Genomic DNA, 26,548 nt, shown 5'->3' on the forward strand with positions numbered 1-26,548 from the left:
GACGCTTAGTGGGCGGATCCTCAAGAAGAGGGGGCGGGTCTATTCCGCCTTCCGCCAAGTTGATTGGCTGAAGCTGAGTATCCGGAGATCCAATCAGTGAGCGTGTTGGGGGCTCGGCTGATTCTCGGCCCAGGGGCTGGGCTGCGAGAAGGGCGGAGCTAGCGGGAAAGGCTGTTGCAGGTTGGAGGGGGTTGTCTGTGTCCCTGGGGCTGGGACGGGACTGGTGAGCGCAGCGGCGGTGTAGGGGTCCTGCCTGCTTCTTCGCGGGGCTGGGCGCCAGGTAGGGTGGGGAAGGGCTGTGGCAGGAGATTGGGGGCACGTGAGGGGGCTGGGAGGCGGCAGGGCTGGTGGGAGGGTGTCTGGGTGCTCACGGCCGTAGGGACCTGTGGGTGGGGAGTCCCGAATGGGGGGGGGGGGGGGGAAGGGGGGGGGGGGGGGGGGCAATGGGAGTCCTTGGGCTATAGGAACAGGAGCAGGTTTGTAGAAATTTTGGTGGTTCCCAGAACACCCAGACCCCTCTCCCCGGCAAACTCCCCATCACCACCACCTGCCTAAGGCACTGAGAGGGAGGGTTTTGGGGGGGGGCGGATTTGAGGAGTGGGGCAGGGGATTAGGGTACAGGAGGAGTGCAGGGTGTAGGTTCTGAGGAGGAGTTTGGGTGCAGAAGGGGTGAGAGATCAGGCTCTGGGAGAGAGTTTGGGTGCAGGCGGTATGAGGGATTGGGCTCAGGGAGGGAGTTTGGTGGGGAAGGGGGTCTGGGGTGCATGTTCTGGGCTGGGTCAGGGCATTGGGGAGCAAGTGCAGGTCCTAGGAGGGAGTTGGGGTGCAGAAGGGGTGAGAGGTCTGGCTCAGGGAGGGAGTTCGGGTCAGGGAGGGGACCTGAGGTGCAGCCTCTGGGAGGGAGTTTGGGTGCTGAGTGAAGGCTCTGGGCTGGGACAGGGGGTGGAGATGGAGGAGGAGGTGGTGGGGGTGCAAGCTTTGGAAGTAGATGAGGGGTTTGGTGCTTACCTGGGGCACCTCCTCGAGCAGTGGCCCCATGCTGCTGTTCCCAGGCACTGCCCCTGCAGCTTCCCATTGGCCACAGGGGCATTCAGGGTGGGGGCTACTGCCCCCTTCCCCCTGTGGGCTGCAAGGACATGTGGGCAGCCACAAGGAATGAGCCTGCAAGAAGCCGTTCAGCCCCACTGTTTTAAATTGCCAGGGGGCAGCAGGTGGGGAGGGGAGGGAAACTGCTGGAGCCAGGCCCCTGGGCCAGGGATATTCCTGGTGCCCAGGCACCAAGGGCCCATAGAACTCGTCGCCCATGAACAGGGGGAGTTATGGGCTGTGTTTGTCATTCACATGTGTCATTTTAATATGGGCGTTGGGAGAGGTGGTATCTCCCAGGCTTTAGCCCGGGGAAGGGACTCACCTAGGGGCTCTCTCCCATGTTGCCTTTGTGTTGCCAACTCTTGTGCTTTTATTAAAGCTCCAGGTGCTGGAACTGCTATACAGTACTGTCATGGTGAGGATGCAGGTGCACCGTGAAGGCACAGAAATCTTTTATCATGTAAAATACATCATGAATTTTAAGCCAATCTAATGTTTTTTCAGGGTCAGACTCTGATTTTTGAAGACTGGGGACTGAGAATACTACTTTTCCCTGGCAAAATCTCCCTAATAAAATCCTAACCGCCACTAATTTAACCTCAGATTCTTCCTTAAGAGTCACCTTTGCTGTTATACCTACAAACCCCAGCCTGTTAATCATAGCTGGACTAGAGACAAGCTGTGATTCTTCCTCCCCAGTTAGTGTACCTTGTTTGTTTTCAGTGTAACTAAATAAGCAGGGCCAATTCCTAACCAGATTTATTTTCTTACGTTATAGCAGGGGTAGGCAACCTATGGCCAAAGGCAGCATGCGAGCTGATTTTTCAGTGGCACTCTCACTCACCAGGTCCTGGCCACCGCTCCGGGGCCTCTGCGTTTTAATTTAATTTTAAATGAAGTTTCTTAAACATTTTAAAAACCTTATTTACTTTACATACAGCAATAGTTTAGTTATATATTATAGACTTATAGAATGAGACCTTCTAAAAACATTAAAATGTATTACTGGCACACGAAACCTTAAATTAGAGTGAATAAATGAAGACTCAGCACAGCACTTCTGAACGGTTGCTAACCCCTGTGTTATAGTCTTTCTTTTTGTCTTTAAATTGTAAGCAATTCAGGGTAGGGATTGTCTCTTTTCTCTGTTGTATGGTGCTCAGCACAATGGGGCCCTAGTTCCAATTTGGGAGTTTGCAATGCCGTTATTATTAGAAAATATTTTTATATTATGGTGCTTCAGTCCTGTCTTGGCTAAGGATAAACCATGTGACCATTGGTTCCTCTGCCTGTGGATGTTGTGCAGATGGACCTCCACAGATCTGCAGTAGTTAGTGATGGGCCCAGTGTGGCTGCTCCCAGAATGGTGGAACTGGAGGGGCAGTCTAGCCCCCACCCCTGCAATAGTCACACAGTAAACTCATACTGGGAGGGGACGTAAGAGGGGGAGCCAGAGAGGCTGGAGTGGCTACCAGGGGTTGGGGGTTAGGCCAGAGAGTGGGACCTGCAGGGGCTGGAGTAGGCAGGTACCCCTGGGAGCCTCCTTTCCAGCCTAGAAACACTCCATTTCCTGGCTGAGTCTCAGTACCACCCCTCAATCCCCCACATTTGCAGGGAACTTCTGCCCCACTCCCAGGCTGCTCTCTGGGAATTATTTTGCACAGTCTGCTGATGTGTTTGCATTCTAGTGTTCAATTGAGAGATGACACGGCAGTTTAAACTGGCTAAAATGAGAAGGATTTGCTGATTAAGAGTCATTTTTCCACAAATACACAATTACCTGAGCTACATAAACCTGTTTGGTGTTCTGTTATTGACACAGAATCTTTATATCAATTTGAATTTCAATAATTTATGTATTTTCTGGAGCTTAAAATAGTAAGAGCTCAACTGTGTTTTATAAAAAATAGCTATTTTATTTTTGTGGGACCTACACAAAAACAGTGTGCTCTCCTTACGAGGATGATGCTAGTGAGTAAAGTATAGAAGATTGATCCAAGTTACTCATCTGCTGTGGTAATGTTATATGGGGAGAATCTGTGTTTTCCAGTTTAAATGGCAGGTGTTTAAGTTCTTTGCACCACTCATTAATTAAATGTGATATGCTAAAGTATTAACTTTTTTCTTTTTTTTTGGAATTAGATTTGCAGTGAATCCTCCAAGAAATGGCCACAAAACTCAGACCAGTAAGTTCAAAGGAAATATTTTTTTCTCATCTCCGTTCTGGAAAACTGGTACTCTGCAGATGTGATCCCAGTCTAAAGACATAGCACTTAGAATCCATTGAACAATCACCTTCCTTGGGCAGTTTCACTGGGATAATTTTCCCCTTTAACTCTGTAGAAGATTTGCTGAGGCGAGTTTTTGTGTAGCAACAATAGGAGCAACTCTATTTGCAACCAAGACAGAGGGTTCTCTGTACAAAGCTGTTCTGCAAAGCCTCAGTTACTCACTCAATGCTGGTGCTGAGCAGATAGGTCACTGGCCTTATTTCAGGCAGAGGAGTACCTAGACCAGAGTGCCTGATATTGACTCTGACCAATGTCTTCATAGAAGAAAGGCTAAGGATTAATTAAAAGGATAAGCTGTATCTGCTTGGCTGCCTTCCTGGTTTTGGACCCATTAGTCCTGCTCCAAGCTTTGTTTGAGAGCTAGTTTCACCTGCTCCTTTCCATCACTGAGAATGAAACTCTTGGAATTAACTGTAGTAAGCTAAGTTTGTGGGAGGGTTATAGCTATATATGAAGGAAACCTCTGGAGACTAGGAGCTACTGACAGAGTGGACTTCGTTCTCATTGATTTTAAGAGACACTTGGGGAAAATAGATCTACAACTGCACCATTCATGCTTTGGTTTATAGATACACTGCCTGCACAGTATGAAATACGTGTGTGTATCGAAGTAGACAAGAATTTTGCGATCTGAGTGCTTTAGAGATTGAGATTGTAAATGAGTGAGCAATTGGAATATATAAAGAGTGGGGCTCGTTGGCAGAATGGGGGAGGGGGTAGATAGCTGGCATGTTGCAAAGCCCAAGAATTGCAGCTCCTGTGTACAGGAAACTGAACGGATTTTTCTAATATTGGGAAACTAATGTATTTGTTTTATATCTGAGCCAAATTAGTGGCATTACATGGGTTGTGAATTGGTACATAAAGTCAGATAGGATTGTGTAGAACTTGGTTCATCGTATTTTTAGGGGTGGGTAAGCTCTTCTTTCCCGTGTCTCTGGCTCTAGAGCAGTTTTAGCCTGCTGATACAAGAACTGGGAAATTAAACAAAATAAATTAGTCTAATGAAATTTTGCACTATAATCAACCTCCCTGGGAAGGTAAATACAGTCAGGATAAACCTAGTCAATGAGAGAGAATGAGACAGGGTTTTCTAACAAAGGACATAAGCTGTGCCAGTGAGTCGCTTACTACCTGGATTCAGAGTCCTCTGGTCAGCCTAATTACTGACTTGTCTAACTGCAGCAGTGGAAAATTTGAATTCTGAACTTCAGCCAAGTGACTGAGATCATTACTCCTATGATCCTGCGAAGTTCAATCCTGGGTTTACTGAAGGACTTCACAAGTGTGTCTGCTTGTTATGATACTTCTCTCCCCTTCTTGCCTCTGCAGGCCAGTAAGAAATGTACTGTGATAGGTGGCTCAGGATTCTTAGGCCAACACATGGTGGAGAAGCTGCTGGAGAAAGGCTACACTGTCAATGTGTTTGATATCCGAAAGGGGTTTGAAAATGATAAAGTGCAGTTTTTCTTGGGAGATCTCTGCAGTAAAAAGGTATAGTATGAACAGAGCTGACAAATATAATACTGTGTTAGGGAACAAAAGTGAAATATATAGACTGAGATTAGGATCTCGTAGAGGCCCATTCCCCAAGATAATTGACTCAATTTTTGTATGAGACATGTAATGTATTACTTGAAAGGTGGGAAGGTCAACGCTGCAGCAGTATTTTGTGGAAGGGTTTCAGTAGGACCTTGTGAAAGGGCGATCAGCTATGTCCCCTCTCTGCCAGTGCAGTCCTTCCCTTCTCTTTCGCCAGTGGCTAAAAATAATCCCTAAGGGGGGGACTCTTCTTGAACTCTTTGGAACACTCCTTGGTTGCTTTAGCTTGTATCTGTACAAGGACAGGGCTTATACCTGCCTTGCAATGTGGAGACATGCATCATGATGTGTCTTGGAAATAAATTGCTGCATATGTCTTAGAGAGAACTCCTGGACAGGCATGATGTACTCCTTACGAGGGATGCACCATAAAGCTGGGCAGTAACGTTGGGATTTGGGGATTAAATCCTTGGAAGGGTTCCATGCTGAGTTATTAACTCCTATCTGAGGTGTCCTTGGCCTTCTGCCTGCACCTGACTAGTTGTTTCCAAGCCTTAGGAAGCTTCTGGATTTTTTTCCTGGGGGGAAAAACAACAAATGGAGCATCCTGCCTAGCAGTAAGAAGTCTGGAGATACAAGAGCTGGTCCTATATCTTGACTCTTCAGCTTCATGAAGATGGTGTGGCTGTTCTGTTTCACAACAAAAATGTGGGCATGTGTGTTCATATAACCTGTACACTTTCCGAATGGAAAGTATTCCTGGTGTTTTCACTGGTGCCTTGTCTCATCTGTCTCCTAGGACCTGTTTCCAGCTCTACAAGGTGTGACAGTGGCTTTTCACTGTGCTTCACCAGCCCCTTCCAGTGACAACAGGGATCTGTTTTACAAAGTGAATTTTATGGGGACCAAAACTGTCATTGAAGCCTGCAAAGAAGCTGGGGTTCAGGTAGGAGTAGAACAGCGTATGGTGGGGATGTGAGATGCTGAAGTCCTGATATAAGGATATAGAGCAATAGCGGCATTAAAGAAATGTGAACTCAGTAACTCCAATAGTAACTGTAAGATAATTGCACCATTTTCCCCTTGATCTTTCTGACATCACGTGAGCTTTTTATGTCAATTTCTGCATATTGAAATACTTGAGCACTGGATGAATGAGAAACTTTATTTTTTGGTGGAGGAAAAGCTGCTTATGAAATACACCCATTGTACAGTCTGTGGGTGGAAATACAGAGTTACTAAAACAATACACAGAATTAAATGATGCATGTCAAGTATGGACTCCCACCCCACAATTGCTTTCTTTCTGTAATAGGCTGCTGGGAGGAAAATGGGCCATGTGTTGTTTACCTTCAGGTTTCAGATTGAGATTTGTCAGAACAAGGAGTACATCTGAGTCCAGCACTTTAGGCACTTTTAAAGTGTAAAAGATTAAAAAGTTGTGTTTCAGAGGATAATTTGGTTGGTAATTTCTCTATATATCTTTGACTTTCCATTTCAAATCTGCTGGGCCATATCATATTCTAACAAATGCAGCATAAAAATATTTTTAAGATACTTTAAAGACTAGCAAATACCTTTTTAAAAGCACCCATTGGTATTAAGAGTCGAAATGTGTCAGGAAAGCAGGCTAAGTGGGCATTCAAGTTCTCCTTGGAAACTATTTTTCCCTCTTGATTCACAACACTGGAAATTTTCTGAAGTGTCCACTTCACTTGTTTCTGAAGCATTTTATCACTTCAGTAGGATTATAAAATCCTTCCAGTAGGATATATTATGAGACGTTTATGTTGTCAGGCGGTCTGCAGTGGCTCACAACCATGAGTTTCTATCTCAGGGCAGATTGTCAGAACCAGGGCAGATACCACAAACTGATGATGTATTCTATAATTAGATTTCACCAAATGTGAACTCCTGGATCACTGTAACAGTTTTAGCATAGAGTCAGACAGTCCTCTTAGACTCTCCAGTCTATCTTGTCATCCAGACAAACTGGACTTGGTGATAAATGGTTATGTACACCAAAATCATACCATATTCACATCGCTTCCAATCCCAAGAGACCAGTTACTTATCCCAAATCAACTGGTTCCCTAGATTTTACACCAAAGACAATGCCTATAGCCAGTCTTGTAATAAATTGTCTAAAGGTTTATTAACTAGGAGGAAAAAGTTAGTTACAACTTAAAGAAAGCAAGCAAATTACTTACCATCTAAATTCTAAGAGTGACAGAGTTATAGTAATCTGTCAATTCAAAGTGTCTTTTAGAGCATACCCAGAAGACAGCCCCTGGGGGTCTCTGGCTTCAGTTTGGTAGCTCTGGCCCTGTGAGAGTTCAGACTGCAAAGAGAGAAAAAATCTTCATGTGACTTTGTTTTGTTAGAATTTCCCAGGTGCGAGAGGCCCATTAACCAGTCCTTTGTATTGCGATGTTCCTTGATGGCCCATCTGATTTTGATAGACATTTGGGATGAGCGGGATGCATGACTCCCGGTGCCTGGGTTCACAAGTTCAGAGTAAATATTTTCAAAGTTATAAAGCAAAATGTATGCATTTTCTTAGTATGGAATACCAACATTACAAGTGAGATTAATGCATGCAAAATTTTACAAGCATTTTGTAGAGTCTAAACATTAAATACATTAGTTTTTTTTGAGCAAAACTAACATACAGATGAACTGGTCTGGTCTCCAGCTATGAGTTTGTCAGTTCTTAGCTAATGCCTGCAGCATGGGCAAGAGCTAGCATCTGATTTGCCAATATCACATATGTTTTATAGAAGTTTATGTATATTTTGTTTGCATTTTCTCTGTGTATTAAAAAATTAATAAACAGTTCATAGAAATAAATAACTAAATACATTCCTTAGAATAGGGAGTTCCTCTGATTTTTACAGCAGTGTGCCGTCTAATGGAGCTCAGTTATGAATATGGGGTTTTTATAACCTGTAATTTTCAGATCATTTTCAATTAAAGCATCTCTAATAGGAACTGCTGCATTCTGTGTAGAACTAGCCAAGGAGAGGCTAATATTGTTCCTTCACATTGGATTTTCATGCAGCCTTTGTAAACAATATATCTTTTGGCTTATCCTCTAATACATTACTTTTCTTCCATAACCATTGTCAGAAACTGGTGTTAACCAGCAGTGCCAGTGTAGTCTTTGAGGGCACAGACATCAAGAATGGAACAGAAGACCTCCCTTATGCAAAGAAGCCCATCGACTACTACACAGAGACCAAGATCCTGCAGGAGAAGGTACACAGCACCATGCTGCTAATACTATCGCATTCTGTGCTTAAACCAGCGTTTCTTCTTTGAGTGATGGTCACTATGTGGATTCCAAATGTGGGTGCGCATGTGTGCCAGATGCCAGAGCCAAAACTGTTCATAGTAGTATCTGTTGACCCGCGCATGCCGAGGCTTTAAGAGCTTGCGTGGGTCGATGCTGGTCCAGTTCTCTGTTACCACCACATGGCCAGAGTTGGAACCCCTGTTCCTTGCTGCTCTTAGCTTGATAAGAGAACTGCTTCTGTCCATTGTACATAATTTTTTTCTCCTTAGTTAGTTTTTTGTAGTGTACTTATTTGTTTATCATTAGTTAGTTAGCTGTTTCCACTGGACTTCTCCCCTCTGGGGACTTTTTGCCTGGCAAGCTGAGTTCAAATACTGTGCTTCATGCCTGCAGTCCTTTTCTGTGAGCAATGAGCACTGCCATTGCTATGGCGAAGCTCATATTGCTGCCTGCTGCTCTATTTGTCAGTCATTTCTGTCACACATCTGCAAGGCCAGAGAACGTCACCTCTGCAAAAACTTCATGGAAGAGGCAATGCAATGCAAGCATGTGTGCTTCCAGGATCTGCTGGAGTGGGGTTCAACACTGGCAGTGAACACCTCTCCAGAGCCACTCCACCCAGCACCAGCTACATAAAAAGCACACTCATGGGTACAAAGGGAGCTCCCTGATGGCAACTGCCTCCAGGCACAGTGTTGGCTCCCTGAGCCATGCTAGGTCGGGTGAGAAGTTGCTCACCAACTCAGAGACTCCTGCTCCAAAGAAGTCCCACTCTGAGCATAAATCTAAGACCCGCGCTCCGCTGGCACTGCCACCGGCCACGGTGTCTGGCCCGCCACTGTCACCTCTGGCTCTGTTCAGCCTGCCACCGGCCACGGTGTCTGGCCCGCTGCTGTCACCTCTGGCTCTGTTCAGCCTGCCAAGTCCATCCAGACATAGCTGCCTGGTACCATGTACGCCAGGACGCATGTCTCCCCTTAACCAACAGCTGAGCTTATGCTGCCATACATGGTCTCCTCGCCCTGTCCCGGGACCTCTGTCACTATCCACCTACCATCCCCCATGGACGAGCTGCTCCTATTCCAACCTTCTCTGCTCTTCTATGCTGGGCCCATCTACAGAGGAGCCCCTGTTGCCTCTGGACTGTCCTCCCACACCAGCGATGCCAATGGTCCTGATGGCTCTGCCCCTACCAGACCTGTCTTCCAAATCTCAGTGGTCTTCCGAACTGAACGCCACATTCTCGCCTGTACGGTCTTAGAGCCCAAACCTTCAGTACCATTCATACCCTCCCACATATGCCCCACCACTCAATCCATGGTACCATTACTTCCAAGCACCACCCCCGCCTGGCGACCCATATGCTGGGCCATGTGGAAGCCCTACCATGACCATGGCATGTCACCTCACTTGTGACACTGTCCATCCCCAATGCATGTGGCCCCTTCCTCCATCTTTGAGGACCCACAGGCTGTCCCTGTTCCAGCGGCACTGGTGTTACTGACAGTGACCTTACCAACCCCAGTCCATACGGGCACTTCCTCGTCTCCCAATGATGCCATCATCCCTCGTACACTCTTATCTCCTGCCGACCTAGTGCAGTACCAGGACTTATTTCAGCATATGACCACTGTCCTCAATCTTCTTGTTCAAGATGTCCAGGACCCACAGGATCAATTCTTGGACATCCTACGATGTCCTGGACCCTCATGTATTGCCCTCCCCATTCACAATGCACTCTTACAACTGGCCCAGACTGTTTGGCACACCCCGGCCTCCTGGGCCCCAACGCCATAGCAGGTGGAATGCTGCTATTGCATTCCGTCTAAGGGTATGGACTTTCTTTTCATTCACCCACCCACTCCATAACTCGCCTGTGACCGAGCATCCCCGCCAACACCTGCGGTCCACATCCCTGATTGGGCTGCCAAGAAGTTGGACCTCATGGGCTGCAAGGTCTGCTCCTCTGTTGGTCTTCAATTCTGCATCGCCAGCTACCAGGCCATCTTGGCGAGGTATGACTTCCTATCATACTGCAAGCTTGCAGACTTCCAGGTCTTCCTTCCCCCAGAGAAGCAACAAGACTTTCAATGCCAACTGGATGAAGGCAAGTTGGTGGCCAAGGTTGCTGTCCAGGCTGTGGTTAATGCTGCCAATACTGCGTCCTGCTTGCTAGCATCTGGGGTTGTCCTTTGCTGAGACTTCTGGCTTCAATCCAGTGGCTTCCCAAAAGAGGTCCAAACCACTCTTGAGAACCTTCCCTTTGACAACCATAAGTTGTTCAGCTTCAAGATGGATGAGTCCCTATACTTTCTCAAAGACTCCTGTGCCACTCTCCAGTCTCTGGGCTTTTATCCTCCCCTCCCCCGACTCATTACCAACAATGGTCCTCCTTCTGACCCCGCCCTCAGACCATGTACCAGCCTTACCACCAGCCCTATTCTCAGCGCTCACAGGATTCTTTTTGGCATCACCTGTGCACCTAGCAACCTTGCTTCCCTGCCACTGCTGCTTCTTCTGTCCCCAACATTCCTCAAAGCAGCCTTCCCTGAGATCCATGAACCTCCCCACCATCTTCCCTCCACTTCACAGGTGGTTTTCGAGGGTCACCTTGCCCTCTTTGCTCACAACTGGGGCAGCATTACCACAAATTGCTGGGTGCTGGACATTGTTCATTGTGGGTACCTGATTGAGTTTATCTCCTTCCTGACTTGCTGCCCATCCCGGGAGCACCCTGCCACATTATCACACTCTCTCCTCCTCCAGAAGGAAGCATATGTCTTCCAACTCAAGCGCTGCTGGGCTTCTGTTCCCCCCTATTTCCTCTTTTCTAAGGACTGTGGCCTCAGTACTGTTTTGGACCTCTGCCTTCTGAACAAATTTATTTGCAACTTCCATTTCCTCATGGTTCACCTTCCCCCTCATTATTCCCCCTCTCCCCATGAAGCTTGGTTCACAGTATGAAGGCATCCTTTATTCATATTTCCATATCGACATCCACGCTGCTCATCGCAAGTTCCTCTGCTTCACAGTCAATGCTCTCATTATCAGTTCCGGACCATCCCCTTTGGGATTGCTAATGCCCCCCGTGTCTTCACAAAGGTCTTTGCCCTCGTGTCAGCACTGCCTCGGCGATTCTGTGTTCCCGTGCCTAAATGATTGGCTCTTCATTGCATCACCCCAAGCCCATCTCCTCAAGCCCATCTCCTCACCACTATTCAAACCCTGCGTGTCCTCCTTGGCACCCTAGGGGTTTGCATCAATGAGGAAAAGTCTATCTTCACCCCTACCCGTTCCCTCACCTTTATAGGTGCTCACTGCAGCCTGGGCTTACCTTCCCTCAGAATGCTTCACCACTCTCATCACCCTCCTTGCACAGCTCTGCTGACACCCGTGTACCCACATCCATCTTGCCTCTCCCTTCTGGGTAATATGGCAGCCTGCACCTCCGTTACCCCATACACCCATCTCCATGTGTGCTGCCTCCAGCTGTGGCTCCGGTCCATCTACAACCTGCAGTCCGACCACCTCAACAAAATGAGTCCTCATTCCCCCACCAGTTCTTGCCTTTCTCACCTGGTGGTGCAATCCAGCCACAGTTTTGACTGGCATTCCTTTCACACCTCCCACACCCCACCTTACCCTCGCGACAGATGCTTTGCTCGTTGGCTGGGGCGCTCATCTAGCCAACCATGTGGCTCTGGTCTCTGGTCACTCAGGGAAGCAAGGATGCATCTCAGCATCCTAGAGCTGCAAGCTGTTTGCCTTGCCTGCTGGGCCTTCCTATCTCTCCTTTGATCCTGCTATGTACAACTGCTATTGAACAACATGATGGCTGTTGTTTACATCAACAAGCAGGGTGGCACCCCATCCCCCTCTCTCTACCAAGGCCATCCTCCTGTGGAACTGGTGCCTCCAGCACGACAACATGTTGCAGGCAGCACATCTTCCCAGAACCAGCAACTCCATGGCAGACGTGCTCACTACTCCTTCCATGCCAATCATCAGTGGGAACTTTACAACTCCGGTCCCTTTTCCACCTGTGAGGCATGCTGACTTGGGACCTCTTTGCGATGCCAGAAAACCACAAACTTCCCCTCTTTTGCTCCAGAGGTGCTCTTGGCCCAGGCTCCTAGGGCAACGCCCTCCTCGTTCCCTGGACCCCCAGTCTATGCTATGCTTTCCTGCCTATTTCCTTACTTCCCTAAGTCCTCTTCAAAGTACAGCGAAATTGCGCAACTCTTCTCCTCAGAGCCCCCTCCTCGGCCTGCCGGTATTGGTACATGACTCTCCTCCACCTCTCTGTTCACCCCTAGATACGTTTTCTGGACATCTTGAATCTCCTCACACAACATGGCTGACACCACCACCCCAACCTGGGTCCTTTCCACTTCACGGCCTGGTATTTGATATGACAACCCATATTCCTCTCCTGTTCATGGCATCCTTTCCCAGAGTTGCCACTCATCTACTAGGGCATGTTACCATGCCAAAGGGTGCCGTTTTGTGCCTGGGCTCCCCTTGGATTATCTCCGTTCCTGCCGTTCTGGACTACCTCCTCCACCTCCATCAGTCGGGCCTTGCCCACTCTTCTGTCTGCATCCACTGGCAGTCCTTAGTGCTTCGATTTTTTTTTCCATCTTCACCCACCCGACTACCTCCTCCTCCTTTTTTCATAGCTTTCTTTACGCCTTCTTCACCATATAAAAGCCTACTTCTCTCTGGGACCTTAACCTCATCCTCCTGGCCCTCACCAAACCACCATTTGAGCCGCTTCCAACATGCTCCCTCGCCCAAATCTCTCCAGCCATGATGGCAGGACCCCCCTTTCCTGTTTTGCAGAAGGACAAGGTCTCCCTTTGTCTCCATCCCAAATTCCTCCCCAAAGTTTCCTCCCCATTTCCCCTCAACCAATCTGTGCATATCCCCACCTTCTACCCTAAACTGCAGGCCTCTCCCCAGGAATGTGTTTTCACACCCTGGATGTCTGCCTTTTTGGCCTTTTACCTCCAGCGTACCCAGTGCTTTTCAGGTCTCCCCATTGGCTTTTCATCACTATTGCGGAGTGTTGTTGCAGCCATGCCCTTTCGTTCCAATGCCTCTTGTTGCATTATGGACCTCTACATGCTCTCCCATATTTCTCTTGCCTCCCTCCCTCCAGGAGTCATGGTCCAGTCCACACTGGCTCACGCTGCTACATCCGCTTTCCTGGCGGATGTCCCATGGCATGACTACTGTCGAGCTGCCACCTGTGCCTTGGTCTACACCTTTTCTGCTTATTATGCCATCACCTCCGCCAAATCAACAAATGCTGCAGTGGGCAATGCTGTTCTTCGTACTATCTCTTCTTCCAAGCACTCTCAGCCACTTTCTACCTGTGCACTACTCACTATTCTCCCACGTTTGGAATCCACATAGGGACCACCACTCGAAGAAGAAGAGGTTACTTACGGTAACTGGACGTTCTTCAAGATGTGTGGTCCCTATCTGGATTCCAGTCCTGCTCTCTTTCCCCTCTGCTCTGGGCTGCTTTGTTGCCAGGAAGAGGGAACAGGAGCAGTGTTGACCTGCCCAGCTTCTTAAAGTCTCAGATGCGGTGGTCAGTGGACACTGCTATGAACAATTCCAGCTCCAGCACATGGTGAGCATGCACACTCACATTTAGAATCCAAATAGGGACCGCACATTGTGAAGAGTATCCAATTACAGTAAGTAACCTCCTCTTCCCAAAGTGGGTCATGCCTTATGCAGTAGAGGCAGAAAACTAGCCATGGGATGGACAGACTTCTTAGTTGTTTTTCAGAGTCTCAGCTTTCATTTAAAAAACAAGACATCTCTAGCTCTTATGGTTGCAAAGAAAACCTTTTAAAACATGACCCAAGTCTAACTGATGCAGCAAAGTTTGCCTGAGTTCTCAGAGACTGAAAGGATAGCTCTAAGATATAAAATGTACCATTCATTTCACCAGAGCTGTTCTTCTTTAGGTGCTTGCTCATGTCGATTCCATTCTAAGTGTGTGTGCACCCACGTGCACAGTTATCAGAGACTTTTGCCTTAGCAGTATCCAGAGGGCTGGCTGTGGTGCCCCCTTGAGTGCTGCACTTATGCATCGATATATCAGGTGCCACCATCCCTATGTCCTCTCAGTTCATTCTTACCAACCATGGTGGTTAGTAGGAGTGCTTCTTTCTCTTACTTCACAGGTGGTCAGCATTTTTTTTCCTACTTGATCTCTATGCTATATTTGTAAATAATATGTTTATAATAGTTTCTATGTAGTAATTATATAGTAAATAGTCCATTAGGATCCAAGCAGGGATTTTGCTCCAGGCAGGGCATTCCCTGGTCTCCAGATTTTAAACCCTGCTCTGACTGCAACAGGCCTATGCCTGTTAGAGACCCGCACGGCAGCTGTTTGAAGTGTCTAGTGGAATCCCACATAAAAGAAATGTATTGCATCTGCAAGAACTTTTGTCCCAGGACACAGAAAGAGCAGGAGTTTGGTGTTAAATATGGCAGGGGACTGTTTAAATGAAACAGAACTAAATCCTTGTAGTTGGAATTTAAAAAAAAAAAAGGTATGGAAACAATCTTGATCTCAACAATTTACATTTGAATACTAATTTAAGTTGACAGTGGCCTGTTAAGCAAAAGTATTAGGCGTAACAGCCTTTTTACATTCCTTGAAAAAACACAAAGCTTTTTTAAAAAAATTAAGAATTTGCTATTCAAAAATCTCATCAGAGCATCTGTTCATTTGCAAACTCAGCTGCCTTGCAGATTGATGAACTAATAGAGTAGGAGGATTATGAATACACGATTAGACAAATCCAGCTCAATATGCCCATAATTATGCCTTTGTTTTTGTCTAAGCTGAGGTTGGCAACCTTTCAGAAGTGCTGTGCCGAGTCTTCATTTATTCATTCTAATTTAAGGTTTCGCGTGCCAGTAATATATTTTAACGTTTTTAGAAGATCTCTTTCTATAAGTCTATAATATATAACTAAACTATTGTTGTATGTAAAGTAAATAAGGTTTCAGAATGTTTAAGAAGCTTCGTTTAAAATTAAATTAAAGTACAGAGCCCCCCAGACTGGTGGCCAGGACCTGGGCAGTGTGAGTGCCACTGAAAATCAGCTTGCATGCTGCCTTCAGCACCTGTGCCATAGGTTGCCTACCCCTGGTCTAAGCAGTGGAAATATCCATATGTATTTGCACATACAACTCAGTACTTCATAACAAATAACATGGGTTTCTTCGGGGAAGGACACCAGCTGCTGGAATATGGTAGAACATGTTGTTTGGAAACTCCTAATGGAACTAAAACTAAACTAAGTCTGCATGTTATCAGTTGGTGCTTCCAGTGGAGTGAGATGATTCTTTCTCAAAAGGTGCATTAAGGGAGCTAATGATGGAAATCTTTCGTTTGTTGACGAGCTAAAGGATTTTGGGGTCGAAAAATAATTTTCTGAGTCTCCTATTCCTCACTACCTAAGCAAGGAATGGGGTGGAGTGGTGCAGTTCCAGGGTTCCGTTGTTCACCTATAGATTTCCTTGGTCCTTTGTTGAGAGACTTCCTTTGCTCTCTCCTTTGCTGGCTGATCTGTGAAGTTGTGTCTGACAATGAAACTGGATGCGGCCTTATCTGCTGTCTTCCTGACAGGAAGACAAGTGGGGGAAAAAAGGAGGCTATCCAGAGGAAAAAGGTATTCCCCAAAGGCATAGATGGGCATTAGCTCATATATTGATGCTGGAGAGAGGTTTCCCCAAAAGATGCGGAGGAAGCATTTTTCTCGTGAGAAGCAGTTCAATGAGATGACACAAGGGATGCATTTCTAAGCCATCTGTTGGTCTCACCAGTCTTTCTTGACTAACTTTTTGTCTCCCACAGGAAGTGCTAAATGCTAATGACCCAGATGGTAATTTCTTCACAACTGCCATTCGCCCTCATGGGATATTTGGTCCCAGGGACTTCCAGCTGGTTCCCATCCTCATCCAGGCAGCTAAGAGTGGCAAAATGAAGTTCATGATTGGGTGAGAGAGGCTCGGACATCTTTGTCTCATGGGAAATTTGATAACAAAGTGACATGCCCCTTTTGGAAGAGAGTATTATTAAATCTGTAGTATCAAAGATGTGGATGGTGCTTCTCCAATGTTAAATCAAAGGCCGTGACTGAAGATGCCCAAGAACTAGGCAGAATGTGTGATTTTAACAGTCCATCAACTTCTGCACAGAACCTACTCAGGAATCAAAAAAAATTTCCAGGAAAGGATGGGTTCCCCAGCTATACCACCACTGCCTTGACCCAGGATTCATTTTGAAGAAGCCTTCTTTTTGTGAGATACTGGCACTGAAATGAGTGTGTCTCCTGTTTGAAGAGACTACATCACTTGAGCTATCTATGAACAATGTATATAATTATAACATAACTATGTACAAATATTGCTTAATGCACTGCTGGAAGGTGCTAAAACTCAACAGTAATGAGTGGCATATGAGCCTTTGTCAGATAGACCATCTTTGAGTTTGTTGTTCTATGCTAGCTTATAGTGAAGATTCTTGAACATTATGGCTAAATTATGATTGTGACATTACAGGTCAAACCAAAGATTGACCTGTAAATCAGAGAGCAATTGCATTCAAATGCCACAGACTTAGTAGTTGGGACAGTAGTTCAAAGCTGACCAGTCACACATTCAGCATGGTCCAATTATGTTCATCTATAATATGCAACAAGACCTGACAGAGCATGGATTAACTCATCTAGTATTATACAGTTCTTTCTTTCAACTCTTATTGTGATCTCAACACTTAAATTGTATTTTGATATTCATATTGATAACTATAATAAGGGTCAAAAACTTTGCTTCCTCATTGCAAGTGGCACAACTTGTAGTGTGGAATTTAAAATTTAGAGCAAGAAATAGTACTAACTGCCATTAAGACTTTTTCTTAGACTCATGTATTGTGATTTAAAAAATACATTTCCCATCTAGTTTGATAGATTTAGTTGCATGCTGGGAAGAGTAGGGGTGTGTGTGTGTGTGTGAGAGACATATATTTAGAGAGAGAAACAAGTCCGGTGGTACCTTAAAGACTAACAGATCTATTCGGGCATGAGCTTTTGTGGGTAAAAAAAATCTGAATTGAGTTTTTTGTTTTTTTATCCACAAAAGCTCATGCCCAAATAAATCAGTTAGTCTTTAAGGTGCCACCGGATTCCTTGTTGTTTTTGTGGACACAGACTAACTTGGCTACCCCCTGATATTTAGAAGGAGTGGTGTCTTGTGTGGCTTTTGTGTTAGCTTGCACCTCTACCATCAATTAAACTTCCCCTCTCAAGCTGCTTTATGAATTATTAATCCAAATAAATTTAAGCTTTCCCATCTTATGATATTGAAACATTTCTTGTGCAGTCTCCGCTTTCCTCCATCAGAAAGCTGTTGGCTCCGCAGAACTAGAAACACTCATATATTCCCTTCCAGTGAAGACTATTTTCTCTTCTGTCTTTGTATGACCCATTAAAGCCACAATGACTGAAAATTATAAATCATGAGGACCATTGTTTCACAACAATTTGCTTTCAGGGATAGGGCTGGAAGAGTTGTTGATTTAATTAGGCTCCTAAAGAGAAATGAACACAGTGGGTTAAATTCAACTCTGATGTCAGCAGGTGAAGATCCCCCTCGCTTTGGCCAGGGCTAAATTTGGATGAAATTTTAAATTTAATGAGCCAGGCAAATTCATAATTGAGCAGAAAGCTTGTCCTTAAATGACCACTTTTGTGCTAGATACAATATCCATATTTGTCCTGTGTCTGTGGATTGTTCCACTGATGTTCTGTGTGTCCCCAAACCTTCAGATTTCAATTAGATGTGACTGCAGGTTTTGAAGGCTTTGGACAGGAGCTGGGATGGTGCCAGGCTTGCTCTGCTCTCCTGAATAGTGATTTAGGTTTGTCTACACTAGCACTTTTATTGATTGGGGTGTGAAAAAAAACTCTCTCCAATTAACATAGCTACCACTGCTCATTGGGGGTGGTTTAATTATGCTGGTGGGAGAGCTCTCTCCCACTGGCATAAAGCAGCTATATGGGAGACCTTGCAGTGGCGCAGCTGCAATGTACAGCTGTGCCACTGTAAGGTCCATAGTGTAGGGAAAGCCTTAGAGACTTCTTGTTCAGAAAGAGGTTGGCCTGAAGCCATAGGTGCCGACTTCCCCTCTGCCCGGTAGGTGCTCGACTCCCCCGTCCCCGCCCCGTCCCGCCTCTTCCTGCCCCTGCACCCCCTTCGCCCCACTCCCATACCTCCCCACCCCACCGTTTCTCAGCCCTGCCCCCTTCCCGCCCCATTCTACCTTCTTCCCCCAAGTCCCCGTCCCTTCCCTGCCTCTTCTCCCCCTCCCTCCTGGAAAGTCCTGAGTGCCGCCAAACAGCTATCCGGGGGCGGAAAGCCCTGGGAGGGAAGGGGAGGAGCAGGGACATGGTGTGCTCAGGCGGCGGGGAAGAAAGAGGCGAGGAGAGGGGAGCTTGGCTGCTGGTGGGTGCAGAGCACCCACTGATTTTTCCCTATGGGTGCTCCAGCCCTGAAGCAGCACCTTTTTCTGACATCTGGGGAAGAGGTAGCTGGTAGCTCAGCTTTGCCTTTTGCCACTTGCTGATTTTCAGCTGCCTTGTACATTGAGATAAGCTTTTTCCTTTTGTGTATACAGGGATGGGAAGAACCTAGTAGACTTTACCTTTGTGGAAAATGTGGTCCATGGGCACATACTAGCTGCAGAGCATCTTCATAAAGATTCTCCCTTGTGTGGGAAGGTAAGGTATTCTTTCTGTTGCATACGGATAGCAAAACTGGGTGTGATCAGAGGTTCCATTTCTTTGTGTCCTCCTTGTTCACACACATTTTGTTCCCTTAGCTCTCCTTTCCTCTCAATGACTTGGATGAATTTTTATTGCACGGGAAAGTGACTGCACTAACTAGAATAAAACCCACTATGAAAAAGTGCTGTGTAAACTTCCCTCAGACTCCATCTCCTCGCCCCAACATGCACTGTTCTGCTGCACCCCATGGTCGGGACTTAGTTGGGGTTGGGGGAGTGTGGTACCCTATCCATGCTGTGCCCACACTCCTGAAATAGCTGCATGTTTCTGCTAGTAGGCTTGGCAATAAAATAGTTAAATAGCCTTTAACCATAAGGGTTAAAGATAGATAGACTTAAGCTTACTGCTCAATCAAAGCTCTAAGCACTTAAAAAGTATAACATAGCAGTTACAAAACACCTACTCCAAAGCAGCAGAAATTGTCAGGGTTATCTTTGGGTAAAGAATTAAACAGTGCAACAATCACTAATAGTCAGAGGTCTTGTCTATGCTTAAAATGCTACAGTGTCAAGCAGCGCAGCTGTATCACTTCAGTGTAGACACTGTCTACACCAACAAGAGGGTTGGTCCAATCGGCATAGGTAATCCTCCTCCCTGAGAGGTGATAGCTAGGTCAACAGAAGAATTCTTCTGTCTTAGTTTGGCTTAACTATGCCACTCGGGGGTGTGAATTTTCACTTCTGATTTGTTGGGAGCAGTGCATTCTCTTAACAAGGGAGGGAGTTGTAGCTCCGTTAATGGCCATTTCTTGATATTAAATGTAGTTAATTTTCTTTTTTAAGTCTGATACTAAGAATCATCAGAGCAAAGCTGTGGGTGTTAATCTAGTGAACAATAAAATGAAATGAAAACTATGGTTTTATAAATGTGTCCAAATTGTCACATTTAATCACAAGGCTTTTTTTTGTTTTTTCTTTCAGGCATTTCACATCACGAATGATGAGCCAGTCCCTTTCTGGTCATTCATGTCCCGTATCTTGACTGGCCTGAACTACGATGCACCCAAATACCAAATCCCCTATTGGGTGGCATATTACTTAGCCCTCTTACTGTCTCTGGTGTTGCTGCTGCTGAGTCCACTCATAACGATCAAACCTACCTTCACCCCCATGCGGGTGGCATTAGCTGGGACATTCCATTACTACAGTTGCAAGAGGGCCAAAAGGGACATGGGCTACAAGCCGGTGGTGAGCCTGGATGAAGCAGTGGAGAGGACTATCCAGAGCTTTTCCCACCTCCGTCGGGCCAAGTAAGGAGACATAGAGAAACTGAAGAGACCTGAATTCTTTGGACAGATGAACCTTTCCTCAAGCCTCTTGAAGGGATAGCACGTTTCTCTGGATTGAAGGACTTCATCCTGTAGTTGTACTAACAGCCCGTACCTCTCTGTGACTGCTTTGTGTGACAGCCTGTTCTAAAATAGCTATTGGCTGCTACTCTGTTTGAATAACACCCTAATATTTCCTCCTAAAGTAGTGAGCTAGCACATCCAGATTCTATCCCCTGCTGTCTCTGCCCCTGACTTCTATTTTGCTGCTTTGGTGACTATGCCAGCCTATCCTAATGGCTGTGGATTGAGTAACAGCCATTCTAAAAAATTCTCACTTTCATCCACCTCCCACCACTAACTGAGTCTGTTGGATATTTCTTATGGTGCAGTCATGGATAAAATACATTGAAGAGTGTGCTTGGGAGATGTGCAGGAGGAACAAGTGAGATTTAAGGGGAGAAAGCCAGCCAAAGCGATACCCTTAAAACTTATGTCCACTATTAAACAAAACATAATGGTGACCATGTTTTATCATCACTACCTCTTTGCATATTTTGTTGTCAAATCATGAAATGAATTTGTTCTAATAGGCACAGGAGGAAGTGGGTGAGCAAGCTGCTGGACCACTTCTGGTTGTGGAGGACTCCTTGGTACTGGCTTCCTTCTCGTTGTCGCCGGACAAAACTATAGTGGGGCCCTCTCCACTGGTTCCCAGGATGAAGCTAAGGCACATCAGGAGCTGTTAAAGAGGGTCGCCGCCAACTTGGGCCTCTAGGCGCAGGAATTAAAGGAGCCCACAGACTCTCTATGATCTCTGCCCTGTAGCCTCGGCCAGGGTAGTTTTGGCGCTCCATGAGGGGGTCACAAGTACCTTTATACCCACCCTGCTCCCAATTCCTTAGTGGTAGAGGCAGTCAGCCCAGAGAGAGACCGGATCAACCGGGGTCTACTCCTAAGACTAAAGACTCAGACTAGACCGGTTTGAGCATAAAATTTATTCATCCTCCGCTCTATAGGTGTGGGTTGCCAACCATTAGGCCTGTCAAGGTTCCTTCCCCACTCTGAACTCAAGAGAACTGACGAATCAGGTTCTTAAAAGAAGAGTTTTATTAAAAGAAAAGAAACTTCATTTCTGTAAAATCAGGATGGAAAGTTACGAGTAATCAGATTCAAAGAGCCCTTAGGAACCCCTCTAGCCTTAAGTTCAAAATTACAGCAAACAGAGGTAAACCCTCTAGCAAAAGGAACTTTTACAAGTTGAGAAAACAAAGATAAAACTAACAGCCAGGCAAGGCGTGTTAGGTACAAGTTTGAAATATGAGAGACTTGTGCAGAAAGATTTGGAGAACATGGATTGATGTCCAGTCCTGTTTAGTCCCAAGAGTGAACACCACCCAAAAACAAAGAGCACAAACAAAAGCCTTGCCCCCCAGATTTGAAAGTATCTTGTCCCCTTATTGGTCTTTTGGGTCAGGTGTCAGCCAGGTTACCTGACTTCTTAACCCTTTACAGGTAAAAGGATTTTGGTGCCTCTGGCCAGGAAGGATTTTATAGAATTGAATACAGGAGGGTTTTTACCTTTCCCTTTAGAGTTATGACATGCCCCCCAAACCACAGATAGTGTTGGACAGCCGGTTCCACACTGGCTGTGATTTCTTCCTGGAGTTCTAGGAGAAAACAGTTAATAAGACACATTAGACATGCTACTAATTATATAAAAACACAATATGTCCCACATGCCAAGAACAATTTTTAATTAGTTGATTCTGGGAAACGTTCACGGGAGAGCACATCAGCCACTTTGTTAGAAGCTACTGAAATGTGTTGAATTTCAAAATCAAAATCTTGGAGAGCTAAACTCCACCAAAGCAGTTTTGTTGTTTCCCTTGGCAGTATGAAGCCACTTCAGCACAGCATGGTCAGTTTGTAGTTGGAAACGCCATCCCCAAACGTATGGGCGTAGCTTTTCCAAGGTGTACACAATGGCATAGTGTTCCTTTTCACTGATTGACCAGTGGCTTTCCCTCTCAGACAGTTTCTTGCTGAGAAACACGGCAGGATGGAATTCTTGATCCGGTCCTTCCTGCATTAAAACTTCCCACATCACGCTCGGACGCATCTGTGGTTACTAGGAATGGTTTGTCAAAGTCTGGGGCCCTTAGCACAGGGTCAGACATAAGTGTCGCTTTAAGCTGATTAAAGGCCTTCTGACACTCTTCAGTCCACTGAACTGCATTTGGCTGTGTCTTTTTGGTTAGGTGTGTCAGGGGGGCAGCAATTTGGCTGTAGTGTGGTATAAATCGCCTGTAATATCTGGCCAAGCCTAAGAAGGATTGGACCTGTTTCTTTGACTTTGGGACAGGCTACTTTTGGATAGCATCCACTTTGTCCTATAGGGGGTTGATAGTTCTTTGACCCACCTGGTGTCCAAGGTAAGTCACTCTGTTTAGGCCTGTTTGACACTTTTTAACCTTAATAGTTAATCCTACCTCCCTTATGCGCTTGAAGACTTTTTACAGATGTTTCAGGTGTTCTGCCCATGAATCAGAAAAGACGGCCACATCGTCGAGGTGGGCGACGGCAGATTCTCCCAATCCTGCTAAGAGACCATCTTGAAGTTTTTGGAAGGTGGCAGGTGCATTTCGCAGCCCGAAAGGGAGCATATTAAATGCATACGGTCCAACATGAGTGATGAAGGCTGACCTTTCCTTGGTGGATTCATCTAGCAGTACTTGACAGTACCCCTTGGTTAAGTCTAAGTTAGAGATGAACTGGGCACGTCCCAGTTTCTCCAATAGCTCATCTGTGCATGGCATTGGATTGTTGTTGGGACGAGTTACAGCATTTAGCTTACGGTAGTCCACACAAAAACATATCTCCCCATCTGGTTTAGGAACTAGAACCACTGGAGATACCCACGCACTATTAGGGGGCGGATTACACCCATCTGTAGCATGTCCTGGATCTTCAGTTCTATAGCAGTTTGAGCATGAGGAGACAGGTAAGGTTGGACTCTAATTGGGTGAGCAGTACCTGTGTCAATGGAGTGGTATGCCCATTCGGTCCGTCCTGGGGTGGCTGAGAACATCGGCGCGAAGCTAGTGCACAGCTCCTTGATCTGCTGTCGCTGCATACGTCCAAGGGTAACGGAGAGGTTCACCTCTTCCACGCCACCGTCACTTTTTCCTTCGTAGTAGACACGTTCAGGCCATGCAGCGTCATCTCCTCCCTGGGCTGTAAACTGACAAACCTTTAAGGCCTGGTCTACGCTACGATTTTAGGTCAAATTTAGCAGTGTTACCTCGATTTAAGCCTGGACTCGTCCACACGACAAAGCCCTTTTTTTCGACTTAAAGAGCTCTTTAAATCGATTTCTTTACTCCACCTCCGACAAGGGGATTAGCGCTAAAATTGGCCTTGCTGGGTCGAATTTGCAGTAGTGTGGATGCAATTTGATGGTATTGGCCTCCGGGAGCTATCCCAGAGTGCTCCATTGTGAATGCTCTGGACAGTGCTCTCAACTCAGATGCACTGGCCAGGTAGACAGGAAAAGGCCTGCAAACTTTTGAATTTCATTTCCTGTTTGGCCAGTGTGGCGAGCTGATCAGCACAGGTGACCATGCGGAGCTCATCAGCATGATGTGCACATTGCCTGGCCTGTACTTTGTGAGAAGTCTATGTCCTCATCACTCTCGTCACTGCACTGCCGTTGCTTCCTCGCCTGGTTTTGCTTTTGCGCCTTCTGTTTCTGCACTGAAAAAAGGCACGAAACAATTGTCTTGTCGTTGCTCTGACAGAGGGAGGGGCGACATAACATGGCTTACAGGGAATTAAAATCAAGAGAAGGGTGGCTTTGCATCAAGGAGAAACACAAACAACTGTCACACAGAATGGCCCCCTCAAGGATTGAACTCAAAACCATGGGTTTAGCAGGCTGTTGATTTCACAAAACAAATTGGGTCAATTTCTTGTTTTGATCCACTCCTTCTATCTTTTATATCTTAGGCTGGCAGCAGACTCCTATGTCGGCCCAGGCACCCCTGACCAACCTTACGAAGATCGGCTAAAAGAGCACCCAGGAGTACGACAACAATGGTTACCAATCATAATGCACCATCTGCTGCCAAAAGGCAAAGAGCTGTTGCTGTGTAGCAATGCCGTCCTACATCTGCCAGCGTCCAGGAGACGTACGGTGATGGTGAGCTGAGCCGGCTCCATGCTTGCTGTGGTATGGTGTCTGCTCAGGTAACCCAGGAAAAAAGGCACGAAACAACTGTCTGCTATTGCTTTCATGGAGGGAGGGGGAGGGAGAGGGAGATAGGGGCCTAATGACATGTACCCAGAACCATCCGCAACACTGATTTTGTCCCATCAGGCATTGGATCTCAACCCAGAATCCCAATGGTCAGCGGAGACTGCGGGAACTGTGGGTTAGCTACCCACAGCTACTCACAGTTCAAAGCTCCAGAAGTCGATGCTACTCTCGGTACTGTGGACACAGACTGCCAAGTTAATGCACTTAGAGCATTTTGTGTGGGGACACGCACAATCGACTGTATAAAAAGGATATCTAAAACAACAACAATAAATTTGACCTAATTTTGTAGTGTAGACATACCCTAGTTCTCTGGAATAAAAGGACTTTCGAGAATTAACATAGTACACTTTAGGCTTTAGGTTTGAGGTGGGGGATGCTATGAGATAGTTAGCAACTCCCAGGTGCTCTTGGACCGGGAATGGCCCTCCCCATGATGCTTCCATTTTATGGGCCTGGAGCACCTTCAAGACCATAACCTGGTCCCCTACTTTGAAGGAACGCTCTCTGGCATGTTTATCATACCAGGCTTTTTGCTCTTCCTGAGCCTCTTTTAGGTTTTCTCTAGCAAGGGCGAAAGAGTCTTGGAGGGTGTTTTATAGTTTGCTTACAAAGTCCAGAATGTTAGTACCTGGAGAAGATGTAGAACCCTCCCATTGCTGCTTCACTAACTGTAATGGCCCCTTAACCTTGCGGACATACACAAGTTCAAATGGTGAAAAGCCCAACCTGGGATGTGGTACAGCCCTGTAGGCAAAGAGCAACTGCTGCAACACTAGATCCCAATCATTGGAGTGCTCATTTATGAATTTACATATCATGGCCCCCAAAATTCCATTAAAACTCTCCACCAGGTCATTCGTTTGATGGTGGTAAGGGGTGGCAACCAAGTACTTCACCCCATGAGCTTCCCACAGGCTTTTCATGGTCCCTGACAGGAAATTAGTTCCCGTATCCATAAGGATGTCAGAGGGCCAAACTACCCTGGCAAAAATGTCTTTTAGTGCCTGGCACACACTTTTAGCCCTGGTCCTGCTTAGAGCTACGGCTTCCAGCCATCAGGTAGCAAAATCCGTGAAAGTCAGTATATACTGCTTTCCTCTGAGTGTCTTCTTTGGGAAAGGACCCAGAATATTCACAGCTACTTGCTGAAATGGGACCTCAATTATGGGGAGTGGCTGGAGAGGGGCTTTGACCTGGTCTTGGGGTTTTCCCACTCTCTGGCACACCTCACAAGACCGGATATAAGTAGAAACATCTTGCCTATTCCCTCCCAGTGGGATGACCCCCAAAGGGTCTTTGGTCCAGCATGGCAAGTAGGATGATCGTGGGCTAATCTCAAGAGCTTTACCCGGTACTTAGTTGGAACTACCATCACTGAAGATGCCAATCATTCAGTCTTCTCTCTTGAGTCAGAGCTGCTGTAGAGCTTTCAGCACAGGTGCACCAAACTACCAAAAAAGGCAAAAGCATTGCATAGCTGTAGGAGAATGGTTAGAAGCTGGGAGCAGGTAAGAAGAATAATCAGTACAAAGCAAATCAGTAGCCATGGTATGTCTACTGCTAAATCGCATACCCTGGAAGCACAAAGACATGGGGACTGATTTCTGAGTCAGTCCCAGGAACGAGTATGTGGTAGGTTTCAGGTGGAAAGAGCTAAGGGCCTGAACTATGTACAGGTTACATCTCCCATTGGAGGTATGCCACCTTCCATGTCTCTTATGTTAGGATCTTGTTTTTAGTATCTGTGACAAAGTTCCTCCTCTACCTTGGTGGGTCCTGCGCTTCTTGGCAGATTTGCTCACCTCAGTGATCTTCCCCACAGTCTAGGTCAACTCCTCCTGTGTCTGATCAGGAGTTGGGAGG

The 26,548-nt window shown here is 46.2% G+C and overlaps 2 protein-coding genes across 14 annotated transcripts in view; both read left to right on the forward strand.

The window, feature by feature from the left end:
- Positions 1-26,548, forward strand: part of KIF1A (kinesin family member 1A) — a 522,969-nt gene that overhangs the window by 458,100 nt on the left and 38,321 nt on the right. The window lies entirely within an intron of this gene.
- On the forward strand, positions 176-20,888 carry NSDHL (NAD(P) dependent 3-beta-hydroxysteroid dehydrogenase NSDHL). Of its 2 annotated transcripts, none has more exons than XM_032766853.2 (8): positions 176-280; positions 3,232-3,275; positions 4,713-4,874; positions 5,722-5,868; positions 8,052-8,180; positions 16,109-16,251; positions 18,929-19,031; positions 20,018-20,888. In XM_032766853.2, the coding sequence occupies exons 2-8, from the start codon at positions 3,255-3,257 to the stop codon at positions 20,348-20,350; spliced, it is 1,038 nt and encodes a 345-aa protein (XP_032622744.1). In that variant the 5' UTR covers positions 176-280; positions 3,232-3,254; the 3' UTR covers positions 20,351-20,888. The 2 variants fall into 2 exon arrangements, with proteins under 2 accessions (XP_032622744.1, XP_032622745.1); XM_032766854.2 differs by having other exon boundaries at positions 199-240.

The sequence above is a fragment of the Chelonoidis abingdonii genome, chromosome 8 (assembly GCF_003597395.2).
Source record: "Chelonoidis abingdonii isolate Lonesome George chromosome 8, CheloAbing_2.0, whole genome shotgun sequence".
NCBI lineage: Eukaryota > Metazoa > Chordata > Testudines > Testudinidae > Chelonoidis > Chelonoidis abingdonii.